General features: G+C 38.1%; 1 protein-coding gene across 5 annotated transcripts in view; it reads left to right on the top strand.

The window, feature by feature from the left end:
• Window positions 1–20531, top strand: part of SLC12A7 (solute carrier family 12 member 7) — a 291778-nt gene that overhangs the window by 210055 nt on the left and 61192 nt on the right. For all 5 annotated transcript variants that reach the window (XM_072605354.1, XM_072605349.1, XM_072605350.1 and 2 more), the window contains exons 2-7: window positions 5164–5258; window positions 6115–6237; window positions 7098–7244; window positions 10747–10801; window positions 12899–13029; window positions 19212–19453. In XM_072605354.1, coding sequence (XP_072461455.1) covers window positions 5164–5258; window positions 6115–6237; window positions 7098–7244; window positions 10747–10801; window positions 12899–13029; window positions 19212–19453 — 793 coding nt within the window. The remainder of the gene's footprint in view (window positions 1–5163; window positions 5259–6114; window positions 6238–7097; window positions 7245–10746; window positions 10802–12898; window positions 13030–19211; window positions 19454–20531) is intronic.

Genomic DNA, 20531 nt, shown 5'->3' with positions numbered 1-20531 from the left:
TGTTTTTAACGTTTTAATTTAATTTATAATACTTTAAATTTTAATTTAAGTCATGATGTTTAAATTTATGGGAAGTATTTTGTTAAGCATTAGAAATAATGACTAAAAGCTAGTAGCCTTTTTGCTGGGGTCAAGGGTGGAACAAGATAAACTATATAACTATAATTTATGAGATTTTTGTTAAAGTGCTTAAGACAGTACCCGGCACATAGCAGCTGTATAGATCTTCCTCTTTTTTCTTCCTTCTTTAGAAATCTTATTTCATTCTCCTAGCAAACCTAGGAGGTAGGTGCTATCATTATTCTCATTTTAGAGAGGCAGCCTGGTCAAAGAGAGGTGAAAGTGTTTTTGCTCACACCAGATTGCACTCAAATGCCTGCTGTAGCCTGTTCCACTTTGAGGCAGCTCTTCCAGGAAGTTTTTCCCTTAAATCAACTCAAAATTTGCACTGGTCCTCTTCAGTCTTATCTACTGTTCTAATTAGCAGTTTACGTATATCTGTCTCTATCTCTGTAGTATTCCTAAGGGAATTTAAGTGGCCCAGTGGGATAGAATACTAGGTAGGCTAAGACTCATCTTCCTGAGTTCAAATCATTTATTAGCTGTTTGATCCTGGGCAAGTCACGTAACCTTGTTTGTCTTAGTTTCCTCGTCTGTAAAATGAGCAGGATCAAGAAATGACTAACCATCCCAGTATCTCTGCCAAGAAAACCCCAAATGAGGTCAGAGTCAGATACGACTGAAAAACAACTAAGCAACAGTAGTACTATTGCATTCCCCAAAATTGATGGAATATCATGTTTGAAATCTCATAAGATATAGTTTAGAAAGTCCTTTAGAATATGTGTAAAAGTAGAAAAAAATAACCCTTTGTAAGCATATCAAAGAAATCCTTTTCCCAAACAAGACACCTAGCGACATGACACGTAGTAACATTGTCAGATGTTTCTCTTAATGGAAATAGGAAGAACACATTAAGAGCCTTTATTTCTTTTTTTCCTTTTTGATTCTAAGGAGTGAAGATAATTTATCCATTTTACTCCCAAGCAGGTTCCTTAAGATTGCATCACTTGCACAAAGTCAAGCATGTGTCAGTAGTTTAAATGAACAGTTTCATATTCTGTAGCGGAGTAATAGGTTGTCTCATGCCACCCCCTCAAGTTTTAAATTAAACCTAACTTATCCAATTGATGCTTTTGAATACATATAGTTGGTTGACATAGTACATTTTGTTCAAGGTCTCGGCATATTTATTACCTGCATTTTTATATGTATGCTTGTCTTTATACCCACATGTGCAAATTGATCTTATTCCTGCATGGAATTTAACTCAGGGAGTCCAGAGTAAGTAGTTTTTCTTTAGTTGTCATCTTTTGACTTGGGTTTAGGCCCCTTCTGCTTGGCCACAGTGGATAGAACTTGGGGTAAGAGGTTGGAGTTGTTCGCTCCATGTAAGGACAAATTTTCATTAGAGCTGCCCCAAAGTGTAATGAACTTTCTTGGGAGCTAGTGGATTTCTCTTTCCTTGGAGGTCTACAGGTAAAGGCTGAATGGTCACAGATCTGTTTTAGGATTCTTTTGAGGTAGCTACTATACGAGGTGACTTTAATTTTCCTTTGGCAGTCTGTGAAACTTTTTAAAAAAGTAATTTAAGCTTCTGGTTTATGACCAAAAATTGCCAGTCACACTCTTGGGTCATAATAATGTGCTGGATGATAGTTTCACAATTTGCTGTCATTCTGTTGGGAAAATTTTGTCATTAAAATGTGGGTGTTTAATGAGTAAGTACTGATTGCCCATAATTTCTTACTTGTAGGTTTTGGCAGAGCTGGCAACAGCTATAAATACTCTGAACTTTCTTTTGCTATTGACTCTTATCACCAAAGGGGCTGCGACATCGACATTTATACCTCATTAGATCATAACTTATGAGATAAATCTTAAAACTGTCAGTGGCTAAGATTAAATGGCTTAGCCATTGTTACCAAGACATTGTTACCATCTGTGTCAGAGGAAAGATTTGAATTCCATACTCCAGATGTAATATTCTAACTGCAGCACCGTTGGGAGGGAGAGAGGGAAAGAGAGAGAGGGAGGGAGGGAGGGAGAGGGAGATATATATATATATATATATACTGGAATGGTTTGCCATTTCTTCTCCAGCTCATTTTACAGATGAGAAAACTGAGGCAAACAGCGTTTAAGTGATTTGCCCAGGCAAGTAACAGTTAACTAATCTGAGGACAGATTTGAATTTAGGAAATTGTCTTCCCAACTCCTGACCCAGCATTCTATGTACTATGGCGCCACCTAACTGCCCCAGTCAAGGAATACCTGGGAACAAGTTCCCCCTCTGATACCTGTTAGTTGTGTGACCCTGAGCAAGTCATTTAACCCAGAAGTACTCAGCAGTTCTGTAAAACTAGGTATTTCAGAACAGGTGCTAATCTGCGCTGGTCCCTAGGTGTCCCCTATATCAATACAGTAATAAGCCTATCCTCTCCAGACTTGTGATGAAAACTTTCTATGACCAGGATGTGTATATTAAGTAATATAGCTGTAGAGCTACAGATATATCTACATCTGTCAATTCTGTCAACTGTAGAGGGATAGAGAAATGTGCAAAATTTCATCTTTGTAATAAAATAATTTAAATTATCTTCATGTTGTGAGTGTGCATCATTTTGGACAATTTTTTTGTATTGGTATTTCTTCTTTCCCCCATTATGACAGTGTACTTTAGGTTCTCAATTTCAGAGATATTTGCTTTAGGGTTGTAATGAGTTTTCCCCTCAAATTCTGTGCCCCGTAAGGACTAAAATGATCAGACCTTGTGAGATGCCATCTATCAGTGGCACATGCACAGCCAATGAATCTGTGATTCCAGTTATGGTATTTGGAGTTGGAAAAGGACTTTACAAATGAGGGAACTGAGGCTGAGAGATAGATATCAAAGTATTGGCATTTCTTTAATGGTTTCAGTTTCAAAACTTTTTTGCATTTATTTCCTTTAATGCTTATGCGGTTTATTTGGAGTGACATTCTGAATAGATCCCCCTTCCTCAGTAAATAAATGAAACTTCAGTAATGCGTAAGTGAGTGGATGCTGAAACTCAAATTGGTATTCGTAACCTCCCAACCCCTTCCTCCCCGCCTCCGCCAGGTTATATCATCTGCTGAGCCAGAATTAACGGCATATTTTTGCTGAATATTTTCTCATCTTTCATTTCTTTTGGGTGTCAGGTTTTACCATGTTACTCAAAATTAATAATAGCTGGCATTTATTGCTCTTTACTATGTGCCAGGCACTGAGCTAAGTGCCTTAACAAATATTGATCATCACAACAACTTTGGAAGATAGGGAGAGTCAAAATAGAGATTACATAACTTGTTCAGGATCACACAGCTAGTTTAGTGACTGAAGCCAGATTTGAACTCAGATCTTCCTGACTTGAGATCCAATGGTATCCAACCATCTGCTGATGTTTAAAAAGATGCAGTTGGCATAGACTACTTTGACCTTGTACCTGAACGAAAATCACTTCTGTCCTTGTGCCTTGAAGGAAAATCACTTCTCCCCTCGCTGCTCCATTTTCCTCATTTGTAATAATTTCACTACTTTTGTGGCAGGGCTGCTGTGAGAAAAGCCCTTTGTTTGCAAACCTTCAGATCCAAAGAATGTGTTTAAGTCATGGTTGTCTCTTGATAACCAGGTCTGTGTCAAACTGGTTTAAGCAAAATTGTTATTACTACCCAGAGAGAGGCAAGGAGACACACTTGGAGACCAGGAACCACATCTTTTAGGACAATCAGTATCTTAATTGTGAGCATTTATTATAATTTATTTGCCTTGCCAACCTTTTCTTGCTATTAGCAATTCATATAATAGATAGAAAGTTGGCCTTACGGTTAAGAAGGCCTTCATTTAAGTCATGCCTCTGACACACAGTTACCTCTTCCACAACCCGACTTTCCCCATCACAGTTCTGACATATTGTGAGTCAGCATAAGAAATTAAATGGGAAATTTTTGGGAGTTTTATGGAAGCTGAAGATGACATGGAAAGGCCCGCAGAGAACACAGAAAAAGTATTTTTACTTCACATTGACCTACATATATACATTGACCTACATATAGCCTATGACCAAATATTTAACCCAAATTTTATTATAAGGTACCCCAAAAAGGAAAAAAGAAAATTTAGGCTTCTTCTCTAGTAGGAAGAGAGGACCAAAATTTTTGGGTGCCATAGTCCTAACCCCTATGATGTGGAAAGGATAACTATGCTGTCTATGCCCCCTGGGGAAATCAGTTAACTTTTTTTGGGCCAGTCATCTCTCTAAACTGATCTGTATTGATAGAGCACCCTGATCTGAGAATTCCTTATTTATGTACATACAATAAAATCCCACTGTAATAATAGCTCATTGTTATGCCGATTTAGATATACTTGGGGCCAGACTATATTCCTCCTGTATACTTTTTTTTTGGTTGAGACAGTGGGGTTAAGTGACTTGCCCAGGGTAACACAGCTCGTAAGTGTTTGAAGCTGGATTTGAACTCAGGTTCTCCTGACTTCAGGACCAGTGCTCTATCCACTGAGCAGTTTAGCTGCCTCCAGTATAACTCTTATATATAACTGTCATATTCCAGTATAACTATCATAAGTAGGTTATCCCCCCATCCCCCTTCAGTCAGCTATTTTGAAATAATCCATTGTTATGGAATATATCGCACAGAAGGGAATGATCTGATCATCCATGTAGAAAAAAAACAAAATGCTGTCAATTGTCAGTTGTCCAAATGTAACAGGCATTGGACAACACCAATTTGTTATACTGTTAGTAGACTTATAGCTATCTAGCCATTGCAGATGGAACTATCACACAATAGGAAGGAGAATGTGCCCTATAGTATTTAGAAACTGTATAGTGCTTTCAATAAATAAATCCCAAACTGCTCCCTTTCACAAATAAATATACAACCTTCTTGTCTCAGTGGTCTTGTATGGTTAAAAATCTTGATACATCACGTTCTAAAAAATGATGGATGTGGTAATCTTGAAGGGCATGGAGATTAGATGCTTGGGGAGTCAGGTTGGCTGTAGCTTTAGATTCCTTTCAAAACGGACTAATAGTACTTTTTTCTTCCCTTTCCTAATAGGAGATGGGACCCCAAGAGAAAACAGCCCTTTCATTAACAATACTGACATGGAAAGAGAGAATATCTATGAAGGAAAGAACATGGCTCTGTTTGAGGTAACTTTCTTTTATGTACTGAATATACAAACACAACTAATTTGTACCAAAGGTATTCATTGGCAAAGGTAAAGCATTGACACAAATTGTCTTTTTGTTATTGTATAAATTAGTGAATATTTCAGGATGATTTAAATGAATCTTTTTTCCCGTTAAATTCCTTTTCTACAATTGAACCGAACTTTTCTGCGTTTGAAGCTTATCACATATAAAGAAAAAAGTGTCTAAGAGAAAAGGTGAATTTTACCCAAAATAATATTTTGTTTGCCAGCTATTTACACTGAGTTGTTAGAGTGGTAAAGCTAACAAAAATGTGTACAGAAAAATGCCAGCACTTCAGTAATTGAAGCATTAAAAAAATATCAGTTAGCCAAAAGAATGAATGGCTAGATCTGCCTTCCCGGAATTATAGCCTTTTAAAATTAAGCTTCTTATTTGTTCTTAGTGCTGTAAAATTGGGGGAGCAAGGAAAGAAGGAAGAAGGTTGGTATGTACTTGGCTGTTAGAAGAGAACTCTTGAATTAACTCATTCAAATTGGCTCTTTTGAAGGATTATGCCTCCTGAGCACTGACAGATTTCATTGATAAGCATTAGAGCCACTTGGGGAATGGTTATTTACCCATTTACTCAGGGTGAGTAAGTATTTATGCTCTGTAAATTGAAGAGACAGATTTCCTATACTTAGTGGTTTGTTCAGTATACGTGAGCAGAGTTTGTTGGGGTTTTTGGTTGTAATTGTTTCCTTTTAAAACTGTTGGAAGATTTTTAAAATGCCAGTATTAAGTGGAAAGAGAGAGTGCATTCTTACAGCAAAACAAAATGTTCTTTTGTATTGTCATCTTCACATCCAAATAGGAAGAGATGGACAGCAACCCCATGGTATCGTCACTTCTTAATAAACTAGCCAATTATACCAATCTGAGTCAGGGTGTGGTCGAACATGAAGAGGATGAAGATAGCAAGCGAAAAGAAATCAAGGTATTTTCTTTGAGAATCTATTCTCCTCCTGCTCCTCCTCCTCTTTATCCTTCTCCTCCTCCTCTTTCTCCTTCTCCTCCTCCTACTCTTTCTTAAAAGAATACAAAGATTACTGTTTGTTAATAAAAAAAGAAAACATTCTGACTATGAAATGCAGTCATAAAAGTTCTTGTCCAATAAGGTATCTTCCATTATTTGTTGATTTGTTATATTGAGATTGCATGAGTTTTCTTAATAGATATAACCACAGAGAAAACTTTGTTCAGTGATCCTTTTATTGTAAATTATCCCTCAAGAAATAAAATAGGGTGTGGGTGTGTGTTTGTTTATACAAGGTGTCCCAAGACTTAGTGCAGTTTTAAGACTTTTGGGACATTACATTGTATGCTTGCTTAAAGCTGTTTGTCTTTGTCACAGAGGATACTTTGTGTAGAAGTAAAATGGAAGAGGGTGGGGACCTATGATTCTTCAATTTGGCGTCACAGTTTTCTGTTGTAGCTATGTAGTCTTAAGTGATGGGAATGTTGGACACAATAATTTTATAAAACAGTTTCTTACTGGAAAAAGTGAAGGCACACATTGTGCTTGTGATTCCCAAATCCTAGGACTTACAAACAATTTTTCCTAAACTTTTTTTTCTGTACAACATGAAGACTTCTCAAATAAAACAGCACCCCTGTGGGCCATCTCTCTGTCACAGGGAATCAAAAGAACTTTTAAAGAATTATGGAAATAATAAATTCCCTGTGGTTTCAAAGCCAGAAATAAAAGATCCCTGACCTCAGTGAGCTTGCCCTCTGCCGGAGGCAATGTTGATTGGCAACATGTTGTCTGAGATTTTTATTCGCCTTCTGTTACAGGCTCCACGGATGGGAACCTTTATCGGTGTCTACTTGCCTTGTCTGCAGAACATCCTTGGAGTTATTCTGTTTCTGCGTTTGACATGGATTGTAGGCGCAGCAGGAATCCTTGAGTCTTTCCTCATAGTGTTCATGTGCTGTACTTGTGTGAGTAGGACATTGCCTTAACCATGTTGACAGGCTCTTGAAATAATAGTTTACCTATAGTTAAGTGACAGGCTCACTTAGTACTCATTCTTCCCTCTTACTAGATAACACTTCATATTGGCTTACTCTGAATTATAGCATAGAAGAGTGGTGTACAGCGTGACCAAACTATATATAACCTTGTGAAAGGAAAACAAATTGCATCTCTTCAAAAAACTAAAAAGTCCCAAGATTCACATTGCTAATTCAGACTAAGTTTATCTAGTTAGTCTGAGTGAATTTTTTTTACTGTGCCTGCACTTGGTAAGAGAACAAAATTACCCCTTTGTTTATTCCTTGATTAAGCTTTAGAATCAGTTTCACAGATGGGAGTTACCCCTAGAACCATTTAGTTATTCCCTACCCCCACCCTCCATCCCCATCCCCAGAGGTGTTTCAGATGAGACCTGGAATAGACTTATACCACGTAGATGACGTATGATAACATACAAATGGAATAACTAAGTGGTGACTGAGTTAATTGAATGCTTAGACCCACTTCAAGTAGTAAACCTTTTGGGTGTGAAATATTTCATGCATTTTAGATTTAAATTTCTGTGTCCTGTGAATTATAATACCAGAATATTTTCTCCAGGTTTAAAAAAAAAAAGATTTAATTATAGACATTTAAAAATAATTACCCTGATCGATTTAACTTTAAAAACAAATAGCTGTATTTGGGCTAGGGATGGTGGGAGAGATAGTTAAAGCACAAAACAATCCAAAATAAAGTTTGTGTCATTGAAGTTCAGAGGTTAAGAAACAAATAAATGGAAACTTGGTAATTTTTTGTTTTTGTGTCAAGATAGTTTTAAATGTTTGAAAGCCCCATAGAGACATCTTTAATCCTTTTGTATTCTTTAGAAGTGGGAAGTGATATTTTTTACAGATGGATACAGTGTCAGAATATTGGTGTCATAATGACATAATGTCATAAGACTAGTTCAGGAGCTGTTGAAATAATCCCAGGCAAGAGATATTGATGGCCTGAACTATATAGTTAGTACAAGAAGGATAGATATAAAGAAGCAGTTAAGGGAGTATGAAGGAAAAATAAAATTTGACTGACTTGGCAATAAGGAAGGAGGGAGAAGGAAGAATCAAGGTAATGCTGAAGTTTCAAGCCTGAGAGACTTGAAGGTAGCACCTTTAAGAACAGTAGCAATCCTTATACTATTTTGCTCTAAGATGAGAAAGGTGATTAAAAAAATAAGTTGGGAAGTATTAAATGAATTGATGGCAAGTAAAATGAGCAGAACCAGGAGAACATTACATGCAGTAACAGCAATATGTAACAACTTTCAGTTGTGAAAGACTTAACTATTCTGATCATGATGATGATCGAAGACAGTTTCAAAGAATCTATGGTGAAAAATGCTTTCCACTTCTGGGAAGAGAACTCTGAGTGCCACTTGAAACATACCTTGTATCTTTTATGTGATGTCACATGTGTGATTGATATATTTCTTGCCTTCTCAAGGGGCTTGGGGGGGAGAATTTGGAATACAGTTTTAAAAAATGAATGTTAAAAAATAGTAATCCGATTTGGAATACCAAGGTTTTGGAGTGGAGAGACATCCACTATAGGTATGCTGAGTTTAAGATGTGGTTTAAATGTTAGGATATTGAAGACCTGAAGAAATACCTTTCAGAGGCGACTGCACATTGATGGATGATGCCAGGAAGTGGAACAGGGTCTCTACAAGTCTACATGTGTATATCTGTAATAGATGTCTGATATATATATATATACACACACACACACACATGTTCATACATATGGATGTGAACCTAGGGCCGAAAGAGCAAACCCAGGGGAGTGGAAGGCAGTTTGGGGAAGGGATGTATCCTCAAAGGTAAATGAGTGAGAGTAGAAGTAGGATCATTCACTGAATTTTAAAAGGAAGGAGAGAGTCGGCCACAACCTTACATGATGCAGATCAGTCAAGGATGATGCCAGACGCCTTCCCAAATCCTCCTGGTTACTTGTAGAAGAAAGTATTCTGGTATCATTCCAAGTTTGGACCTTCTTTCCTATCTCTTCAACCTGTTCCTCCTCCACATTCTGTTTCAGCTACTCCCTATACTACCCTTCAAATAAAAAATTATTTTTCTGCTTTCAGACTTTAACCCATGTTCTTATCTGAATGATCCCCCATCCCCCTACATCCCATTTTCCCAGATTTTACTTATCTGTTAAGAGACATTTAAAGTTCTCTTTTTTGCCCGGAGGTTTTCCCTCAGGGTTCTTAACTTTCTTCTGAACTTTCCTGTAAGTGTAGCTCATTTTGAGCTCTTAATCTCATTGCCTTTGAAGTGCCTTTAGCTATTTCAAGCCTGTCTCTTTTATCTATTGAATTAGATTATAGACCATATTAAAAACTTTTTTTTCTACCTTTTCCCTGGGCAAAAGATGCCATGCTGCATACAAGTATACCCCTACTGATGCTGTTAATTGGTTTTGTAATAACATTCTTGAAATGATGTTCCTAGGAAGGGCAGCTTTTAACCCAGCAAGATGGGCATTGGACAGGCATGTGATATCACTGGAACCAGTGAAGATAGTCATTTTCTCTCGTTTAGCTTTAGAAAGTCTCCTAGACCAGTAGGGTTAGATTCAAATAGGAACAGATCCCTGCTGGCCACAAATTGACATAGAAAACCACAAGTGAACATTATCTTTGTTTTAGTGTATTTTTACTTATTTTTGTTAAATACTTAACAAATACATTTTAATCCAGTTCAGGTGGAACGCAGGCTTCAAGTTTCACACCTCTGGCTTTGAGCGCTGAGAGTTTAAATGACTCAGGCTCACACAACTTGTATGTGTCAGAAGGGGGTAACAAACACAAACAACTGTATCTAAATTCACAAATTTGACTCTTGTGGTGGGCAGGTCGTACCTTATTAAATGTTATTGTGTTTTTATTGGTGCTTTTTAAATAGTCTTGCATTTAAATGGGCAATTGACCAAATTGTGTCACTTGCTGGTTTCCTAACTTGATAATTGCAAAATGGCTTTGGTTTTGCTGCCCCTATGAAGGATATGTCTGTATTTGTTAGGTAAAAGCATGACTAGGAAGGACACTATTTAGTGGCTAAGATCATCCCTGAATTTTAAGAGAGGACAATTTTGGGTATTAGGGAAGGAGTAATACCAAGTAGTCAGGAATCCAGAGGAACATGTCTCATATTCATATCTTCCATGGAGCTATTTTAGAATGTTAGATATAAAGTCAAGGAATTTAGTTGTCAGATGGAGTTGATGACAAAAGTTCTCTGAAGGATCAAATGAATAAGATACTTTGAGCTCTTCAGAGAAATTTAAGTGTTATCTATAAATGTCTTCACAATGCTGTGACTACAAATTTCTCAAACACTTGAATATTGGTAATAGGTGATTTTTAAATGCTTCTTTTTTTAAAAAGTGAGTAAGAAGACATGCTTTCACGTTTTTTTCCAGACGATGCTGACAGCAATATCTATGAGCGCCATAGCAACAAATGGTGTAGTTCCAGGTAACAAACCATTCTACCCTCTTAACCTTGTTTCATATTTACAATGTATTTTGAAGACTGTCTTTTGTCAAGGAGACCTGAGGGTTCAGTGACTAATTATAATGTGACCTTGGAGGGGAATGATAGCAGATGATAGCCTTCCCAGTTGTGACTGCTATTCCAAAGACAAGACTAACAGTGTTTCTGTTTGCTGGAGGTTGCCAACATCTGGTGTCTATGAAATTAAATGAGGTGAAACAAAAGGGATTTGGTAACTGTTTACTTAGTTGTTTTTTGGAGTTGAGTGTTCAAGGGTCCCTCATTCCCCACTAACTGGACTGTTTGTATTAGTGGTTTGTGTCTTTTTCTCTTTATGTTTTTGTTTTCAATTTTCAACAATCACTTCCATAAATCTTAAATTTTCTCCTCTTCCCTCTCACCTCTCTCCCCAAGATAGCATGCAATCCTATAATACACATACATTCTTATTAAACACATTTTCACATTAGTCATGTTGCATTGAAAAATTAAAATGAATGGGAGAAACCATGAGAAAAACCAAACCAAAACGAAACATAACACAAGAGAAAAGAGTCTGCTTCATTCTGCGTTCTGATTCCATAGTTCTTTCTCTGGATGTGGATGGCATTTTGCCTCAAGAGTCCTTTGGGAATTTTTTCTTCACATTTGGAAATGATTACTGCTCTGTGAATGTTGCCATATGTGGTGCATCAGTATCCTAGCAAGGTCTTCCTGGGGCTTAGGTTGGTTCTTTGAAGGTGATCCTCGAATTCTAGTAGTAATTTGCCTTGCATAATTGGTATGGCTCTTCCTGACCCCAGTGGCCTCCCAGTTCTATCGTACATCAACTACCCTGCCTTATGATGTTTTCTTAACATTTCTGTTGAAGAGCTCTTAAAGATTTCTTATTCCAAATGGACCATTTTGGTGTTTCTTAAGTATATAAAATGACTCATGTAACTTAAGCTTGTTTTATGACCAACCCCCATATTCAAATACTACTTTTAAATGGGCAGCGTGTGTCCTATTAAATAAGACAGCAATTCATTCTAATCTAAAGAGTATTTTTAGACTAACCTATTTTTAGCCATTTAAAGCTGAGATACCCTTATCCTTATGGAAAGGTTACATTTTCTTCATGAAGTAGCATTGTTCATCCTGAATTTTTATTTCCCGACAGAGCTGTTATTTTCTTTGAAACCAAACCATTTATTTTCTTTTTTGAAAGTTTTAATAAATCATAACCCATGTGGGTGGTGGGTGGTTGTTGTGTGGTGTGTCTCTATGTTAGGCTTGTGGATGGGAGCAGAAAGGAAAAGTGAGATGTAAAATGTCTTGAAAACAAATGCCATAAAGTTTAACTTGTGTTGACTGCATGAGAAGGTGGCTTTCATAAAAACCACAATACGATTCTTGCTTTCCTTCTATGGATTGGCCCATTTAAAGGGGTATTGCCTTAGCAATAATTAGCTGGCATTTTTACAATGCTTAAACCAGTGCTATCTCATGGCACCTTCTTTGCAGGATTATAAAGATGATGATATTATTCTAATTTCACAGATAGGAAACTGAGGCAGACAAAAGTGAAGTGACTTGTTCCAGGGTCACACAGCTACTAAGTGTCTGAGACTTGATTTGAACATGGGTCTTCCTGACTTCTGGTTCAGTATCGCCTACTGCTGCTTTCATAAAGAAGCACAATAAAACGGGGGTTAACAACATGCAAAGGATTTTAATGATGGGTTTTTGGTTTATGGTTGTTTTATCATTTTGAGACTTGGTGTAGGAGCATGTGGCAGGGTATAACAGACATCTTGGGGGCTTAATGTTCTTTATTAGGATGAGTTTTTAGTATATTTGTCTGTGTGTTTTCAATTGCCATTCATTTTAATTTGGGTAAGAATACACAAAATTATAATTGGGGTTCATTTTTTTAAACAAATGTTGCTTCCATTTCTTTTCTTGGAACCTGAGCCCCTTTTTCATATGGAGAGCAGAATTGCCCTCCCAGCCTTCAGTTACTCTAAAAGTGTACATCACTGATTTGATTTTATTCTCTCTGCCCTACACCCCCACCCCCACCCCTGCTTTTTGCAGCTGGAGGCTCATACTACATGATCTCAAGGTCCTTAGGTCCTGAATTTGGAGGGGCAGTTGGACTCTGCTTCTATCTGGGCACCACTTTTGCAGGAGCCATGTATATTTTGGGGACAATTGAGATTTTTTTGGTAAGTCTTTTTATTGATTGGTTTCTGTTGAAATGCATTTTCTCTCTGTCGCTGTCGTCAGTTGTTTAAAGGACATCAAACCATTCACAAGGACTAGGATAGGGACGGGACCTGCCATTTCCTTGGTATAGAGAACTTCCAGGTGAGGAAAGCCTCTTAATTCAGTACAGGCCTGCCTAGAGCGTAAAGAGGTTAACGGACTTACCCAGGGTCACACAGTGCCTGGCGCATAGTGACTGCTTAGTAACTGCTTCTTGCCTTGCCGCAGTCAGTTATATGTGACAGGTCATTCTTGAGCCCAAGTTGCCCTGACTTCCTAGCTGTGACAGCACGCTGCCTGGCCTTCCATTCAAAGAGGTTACCAAAAATCATAGACCATTTGTTTAGAAGATTACTGATTACGAAACATCCTTTAATCTCCCATTGTAGATATTAACACTTTTCTCTGTTGCCCTTACCTGCTTTACTCTGCCTACAGTGGCCCTGTGCCTTCCAAGGTTGTTAGTTTGAGACTATGCCAAACATAAGCTTTCTAACTCTGCTTAACCTGAGGGATTTTATTTGAGCCTCAAATTTCATTTATTCAGCACCTAATGTATGCCAAGCACCAAGGAGACAAGATAAAAAATAGTCTTTGCCCTTAACGGAGGTTACAAGGCTATAGGAGGAGACAACATGTATATATATGTGTATACCAGAGAAATTGAAGGTGATTTTAGGGAAATTGGATAAAGCTTCAGCCGCACTGTGAAGAAAACTAGGAATTGAGGGGAGAGGTCAAGAGTGTGTTACAGGCATAAGGACAGCCTATGAAAGACATGAAGATGAGACAGAATGTTATGTGTGAGAAGCCAGAAGACAGCTTTGACTGCATCAAATTGTTGCATTTAGGAGAATCATAATGAGAAAGCTAGGTTGGGGCTTTAAATGACAAAGAAGAGAATGAGATGGTCCATTCTCGACTTTACATAATTATTTTCTCCACAGTGTGGAAGATGGTTTGGAAAGGATGGTGGAAAGAAATAGTCCAGATGAGAGGCCATGAGGTTCTAAACTAGGGAGTTACACTTGTGAGTGAAAAGAAAAGGACAGATAATAGTAACACTTTAAGGTTTGCAAAGAGCTTCGCAAATCTTTTATCCTCATAACAATCCTGGAAGGTAAATGCTGTTCCCATTTTCCAGATGAAGAAACTGAGGCACCCAGTAAATGAAACTGCCCAAGATCATGTAGCTAGTAGGCATCTGACACAGGATTTGAACTTGCTGACTTCAAGTCCAGGACTCCATCCAAAGTGCCACCTAGCAAGTGAATGGATATATGGAATGAGGGTGAATGAGAAGTCTAGGAGAGCTCCAAGGCTGCAGATTTGAGGATGGTGTTGTTTCCAGTAGTTGCAGGTTAAGAGACATGACTTTTGGGGGAAAGGGGAGCTCTATTTTAGTCATGTTGAGTTTGAGATACCTGTGGGATATCCAGTTTGAAATGTCTAGTAACTAAGTAGTCACTCATATGCCTGGAACTCTGGAGAGAGACAAGGGTTTTATTTCTGGATGTGGGAGTGAGTCATTTGCTTCATGATGATCATTGAACCCGTGGGCTCTCACAAGGTCACCATGTCCATTGAAGTTGGGATAGTGGGAAGGCATGAGTTCTTAGCCATTTCTTAAGGGTTGCCAAACTGATTCCTGATATCTAGGCTGGATATCTTCCAAGTCTTTTTGTTTTTCATCATGGTGACAAGGCCTAGAGATTCCTAGTCTACTGATGGTTTTCTCTGTTATCACTAGATTCATTCTTCTCCACAAAACATAGTTTGTCAATGGGTGCTTGCCTGTAATGATGTAATTTTAATTGAATTAGAACATTAGGTGCATCTTTCCATTGAAATCATCTACTAAATTTAGCCCGAGAGGGTGGGCTGTCTTGTTTTGAGGAGGAGCTAGGAGGGACATGAAGAATGCTGGGAAACAGTTACCAACAATTTCTACTGATTTCATTAAGAATTTGAACTAAATGTAGCCATGTTGTATAAGCCAGTGATAAACTTCCATTCAATCAGTATCTCTTTTACTTAGTTCTTCCTTTCTAACCCTTTTAAATCCCTCTTCTTGCCTCTGGGTCTGCTTAAGATATTAGGTTACAGTTTGGCTTAGTTGTTCTTTTAGATGACATTCATGCCTTCAAATGCATGGGAGAGATAGAAACCTGAATCTGTATAGTGTCTTTCATTGATTTACAAGCTAGCCTTTGAATACTGTAAGTTAAAAAGAAACAATTTTATATGCCTAGTGCAGGGATTCTCAGGAAGTGTTGTCCCAGGAGTTCAAGGGACCCTTTCTGATGGTCCATGAGGTCAAAGCTTTTCATAATTATAAAAGGACATTTTCATTTCTAGCTCAGTAGATATAGTCCATTTTTTGCCAGGAAGTTAACCAAGCTTATGCAGGTAGACATGTGAGTGGAAATAAAGGAACAGATAAATAGTAGCCTGTATTTATGCAACACTTTAAGGTTTGCAAAGAGCTTTGCAAATATCTTCATAACAACCCTGGAAGGTAGATGCTGTTCCTGTTTTAAAGATTTTTTTTTTTTAAATCATGAACAAAAGCTAATTTAGGAGGCCCTCAGTAAAAGTGTGTAAAGTTGTCCTGAGACTAAAAATTTTGAGTACTGCCGACTTAGTTGATGTTTCCACTTGGAGGCCACCCTTCTCCCCCTTCTCTATCCCTCCTTTCAGTATGTTAAAATTCAACTTGTTTAAAATTAAGTGATTGATCATCTACACCTTCTTCTCCTGCCATCCCCTCTAGAGATACTCTGGCTTCCCCCCAAAACAAAAAACAAACACAAAATCAGAAAAACAAGCCACCTAGTTCTTGGTCTCGCTCAACACAGTTTAAATGAGTTGAATATAATAAACCCTTTACACACGCACACACACACACACACGATAGTAGTGTAAGCTAAAACTAGGAAAGGTTAGATAGGGCAAAATGTTTTAATGTCTAAGAAATCCTTAAAATTGCATAAAATGTTTTGGGAGTTATAAAGAGACTACTTCAGAACTAAATGCTATGACTTTATTGATCTGGATCCTTCTTCCACAGATGCACATCACAGGTTGTCTAGGGTTTTAGTTACTGTGGCTAGAAATGTTATTATCCTTGAGTGGTGAACCAGGTTAGTAACAGTCATGCCATCTGTCACTGAGGCCCAAATTTCCAAACTTTTCTGGCTTATTAAGACCTGCTCAAGCCTGGGTTCCACTTTGATAGCCTTGAGAAACTCAGTTTTGCCTCCATACATACTGTGATAAAGCTTCAGAGTAAAACTTATAGACAATGATAAGAAGACTTGAAGGCATCATTAACCCTCAGAATGTATGGGTACTGGATTTAGCTTTCCAAATGCCAGGTATCAGGGTGACTAGGTGATGTGGTAGATGGAGCATGGCTTTGAGGTCAGGAGAACTTGAGTTCAAATCCAACCTCAGAGGCTTACTAGCTGCATGAGCCTGAGCAAGTCACTTAACCCAGTTGCCTCAACAACAACAGAAAAGAGTTGTTTAAAAAAAGGCTACATTTAAGTCACTTTGGATTAATTTATTCCCCATGTGTACCTGTCGATAAGATGATAATTAAAATTACTAAGAAGCAACTTCTCTTAGCAGAAGTGGCACTAAACTTAATAAGAGGATCTGAGTTTACAGTCCTGAATCTCCCACATAGTTACTGTGTGGCATTGGGTAAGTTCTTTTCCTCTCTGGATCTCAGTTCATCTGCAAAATTCAAGTAGCTGAAATATAGGTGCTTTTCTAGCTCAGAAATTCTGTGACTCTAGACTAAGTCAGTGGTAGAGAGTGAGTGTTAAATTTCAGGCTCTAACTAAATGGCGGTCATCTAACTGGTCAGTGAAAGGCAAAATTTAATTGTCATATGTAGCTAATGAGTCGACGGATATGTAAAATTAAGGTCATACTTATGATGGAACATGTCACCCACCCATTGATAGCAAGATAATGGACTCAAGGTATATATTTTTGGACATGGTCACTGAATGGATTCATTTTTCTTGACACTGTTTAGTGACGAGAGTTTTTAAACCTGTGTTTTTCATTGATTGGGAGTGGGGGGTTGGCTGAAGAATACTCCAGCAGTAGAGATACCAGGAAAGAAATAGAGCACCGTTGAAATAGAGGACCATTTTAAAAATGCATAGAAGAACAGAAGGAAACTGACACATATAGGACAGTTTAAAAAAAGGGTGGAGGTAAGTAGTTAGTGAATTCACAGTATGCAAGACAGTCAGTACTAAGGCATGGAGATAAATTCCTTTCAAAGAGCCTTTTATCATACCCACTTATATAGGAACATGTCCTCTATATCAAGAAACTTTACAGAAACAAAATGCAGCTAGCATACTCCAGTACATGGATGCTTGAAACAGACTTGACTATATTTTTGATAGCTTCATCTTAAAAGAGAGTTAAGATTGCCTTCCATGGCCAATTGGTGGAGCTCTGACTATCTGGGCCTTATCTTTACTGTGGAATCTGATATAGTATCATGAACATGAGACCTGGGAGGGACTAAGGCTTAGGTCTTTCATCAAGAATTCTATAACCATGAATTTGAATAAGTCACTCGATCTCTCTGAATCTCAATTTTCCCATCCATAAATGAAAATTTAGTTCTGCAGTTTTTCATGGAATGTGTGTGCATGCACACACAGCCATGCTGCGATAGGGTGCCAAACCTGGAGTCAGGAGGACCTGAGTTCAAATGTGGCTTGGTTGTGCCCCTTGGCAGATCACTTAACCTTTTCCTCATTTCCTCATCTGTAAATAGGGATAATAATAACTACCTCTTGGTTATTGTGAGGATTGGATGAGATAATAACTATAATGCAGTTAGCACAGTGCCTGGCACGTAGTAAGTGATATATGAATGTTAGTCACTTCTACTAGTATTATTATATTAAAATAATAATTATTATAATTAATTCACAGATGAACAGTTCCTTCCCTTGAACTCTATTGGGATATGTAAAAGATAGACTTAAGGAGGGAGAGAGATCATTAATAGATGGGGGAGTGGTTAGGGAAGGTATCATAGGATAGGTGATGTGTGAGCTGAGCTGAGACAGAGATAAGGAGGAAGAAACACACTCTTGGCATCAGGGATGGCTTGTTCAAATCAGCAGAGGCATGATATAGAATATCTAGTTTAGAGTATAACTCAAAGTCCAACTGGGTAAAATCGAAAGGTACATGAAGGAAAGTGATACGACATTAGGCTGAAAAAAATTAGTTTGGAACCACACTGTGGAGGTCCCAGAGGACTTAGTCTGAGATACATAAGGGCAGTGGGAAGCTTTGAGAAGAGAGTAGCATGCCCAGGCTTGGGCTGTAGAAAGAATATTTTAGAGAGGAGGAAGAAATGGGAAATGGAAGCAGGAAGCCTCTTAAAATAGTCCTTGAAAGAGATTGGCAGGGGTTGGAATTTAGGGTGGTGGCTGTGTGACGGAAGGAAGTTGATGAAGATAAGATGTTGTGGAAATCTCATTGATAAGACTTAAGATTGTGAACTTGTGTTGAACCTACTGTCATAATGTCAGTCACCTTCTGTGTCTGACATATGCTAGTGCCATTCTAGGACACCTTGGAAAAACTTCATAAATGTTTTATGTACATTCAGAGAAAGAGGCTTAAATGTCACTGCAGCAGTCTAGAGGGGATGAAAAAATATACAGATCAGATAATACATGCCTAAATGAAGTACAGAATGCTATTCAAATGAAGAAGAGATTATTTCCAGATGGAAAGGGATATTGAGATCAGACAAAGCTTCATGGTGGAGATAGCATTGGAGTTGGTTCTTGAAGGGTGGATAAGCTGTCACCAGGTAGAAATTGGAGATGAGTGTATTTTTTTTTTAATACATGGGAATTTGGAAGTCAGAAAAGACTATTAGGTATAGTTCCACTTTTTATTTTTTCCTCCATTTTTTCTGACCAGTCAATGTTAATTGTTGAAATTAGGGACATAGGACACCCCCCAGAACAGTTGCATGTTTGGGGTATGTCCAACCTACAAAGATCGAAAAACTGTATCTTTTGAAAGGGGAGAAAAATGTATACTTCAAGAAATTTCAAGTAAATGTATTTTTCCCTTCCTGCAGACTTACATTTCTCCGAATGCTGCTATATTTCATTCCGAAGATGTAGAAGGAGAAAATGCAGCCATGCTCAACAACATGCGAGTTTATGGGACATGCACATTGGCCTTGATGGCCATGGTGGTGTTTGTAGGCGTGAAATATGTCAACAAGCTTGCCCTGGTATTTCTGGCCTGTGTGATCCTCTCGATTCTGGCCATTTATGCTGGTGTCATCAAGACTGCTTTTGATCCCCCGGACATTCCGTAAGATGCCCTCATCCTTGCTGCAAGTGTCTGTGTTTAGTAGTTAGAACGAGATCTTAATTACTTTATGTGTGATGTGGTCCAGTCCTGCTGGATTTTGGAAATTTTTAATTCTGCTTGCATACTTGTGAGTGTGTGCAGAATGTGTGCAATCTTCCATGATCCTCCTTGTGTTGATTGACATGTATGTGGTCAGGCTTGAGGTTTTTTTGGTGGAGTGGGACCTGGAGAGAAGGAATTCCTTCAGTGTCTCTCTCCCCCCTCCTCCACCTTTTTTCCACAGTCAATTATGTGCCTTGGATTCATTATCCTTGTGATTTTTATGAGATTTGTTGTAAACAAGTGGGTCGAAAGGAGTTTTAAAATATCTTTTGTCACTGTTTCGTTTTGATGTCTTGAAAGGATGAGGACCATTTGTCTTTAAAGAAGCAAGGCTGTCCATACATCACAAGGACATCACTCTAAGGTTTTTTGGAGTATTCTTTTCTTAGTCTGACTCGAGTGATCTGTGAACTACAAACTCATGAAATACCTGAAGTGAGTCAGTGCCCTCAGAAAGGAAACACACAGTTATTAAACACTTGTCATATTCTGGGTACTGTGCTAAGTGCTTTACAAATATTATCTTATTTGATTTTCGTTTACACCTTTGAGGTAGGTCCCCATTTTACAGTTGAGGAAACTAAGGCGGGCTGAAGTTAAATGGCTTGTCCATGCTCACACAGCTGGTAGGTGTCTGAGGCTGGCTTTAAACTTAGAAAACTCTGACACTACCTCGCTGCCTCTGAAACACTCACAGAGTGACTTTGCCGATTGATGTCTTTATAGATGCCCTGAAGTCTGAGACGTTAAACTTGTTTTCTCTCTGAACATTGTCTTGCTTTAATCTTCCGTTGCCATCTAAGATCAGTGTTCGTGTAGCTCCAGATGCTGCCAGTCAGTCAATAAATAAAAGCTTTATTAGGGCAAAGCCAATTCCCTGCCTAAGCAGTTTTAATATTCTGATCTTTTTTCTTAATCCAGTTAAAAATGACCCCATTCAGTTTAACATATTGCTAAAATTATATTTGGGGGCGGT

Source organism: Notamacropus eugenii, chromosome 4 (assembly GCF_028372415.1).
Source record: "Notamacropus eugenii isolate mMacEug1 chromosome 4, mMacEug1.pri_v2, whole genome shotgun sequence".
In the NCBI taxonomy this organism is placed as follows: domain Eukaryota; kingdom Metazoa; phylum Chordata; class Mammalia; order Diprotodontia; family Macropodidae; genus Notamacropus; species Notamacropus eugenii.
The sequence above is the reverse complement of the archived record's forward strand: the minus strand, read 5'-3'. Positions and strand labels throughout refer to the sequence as shown.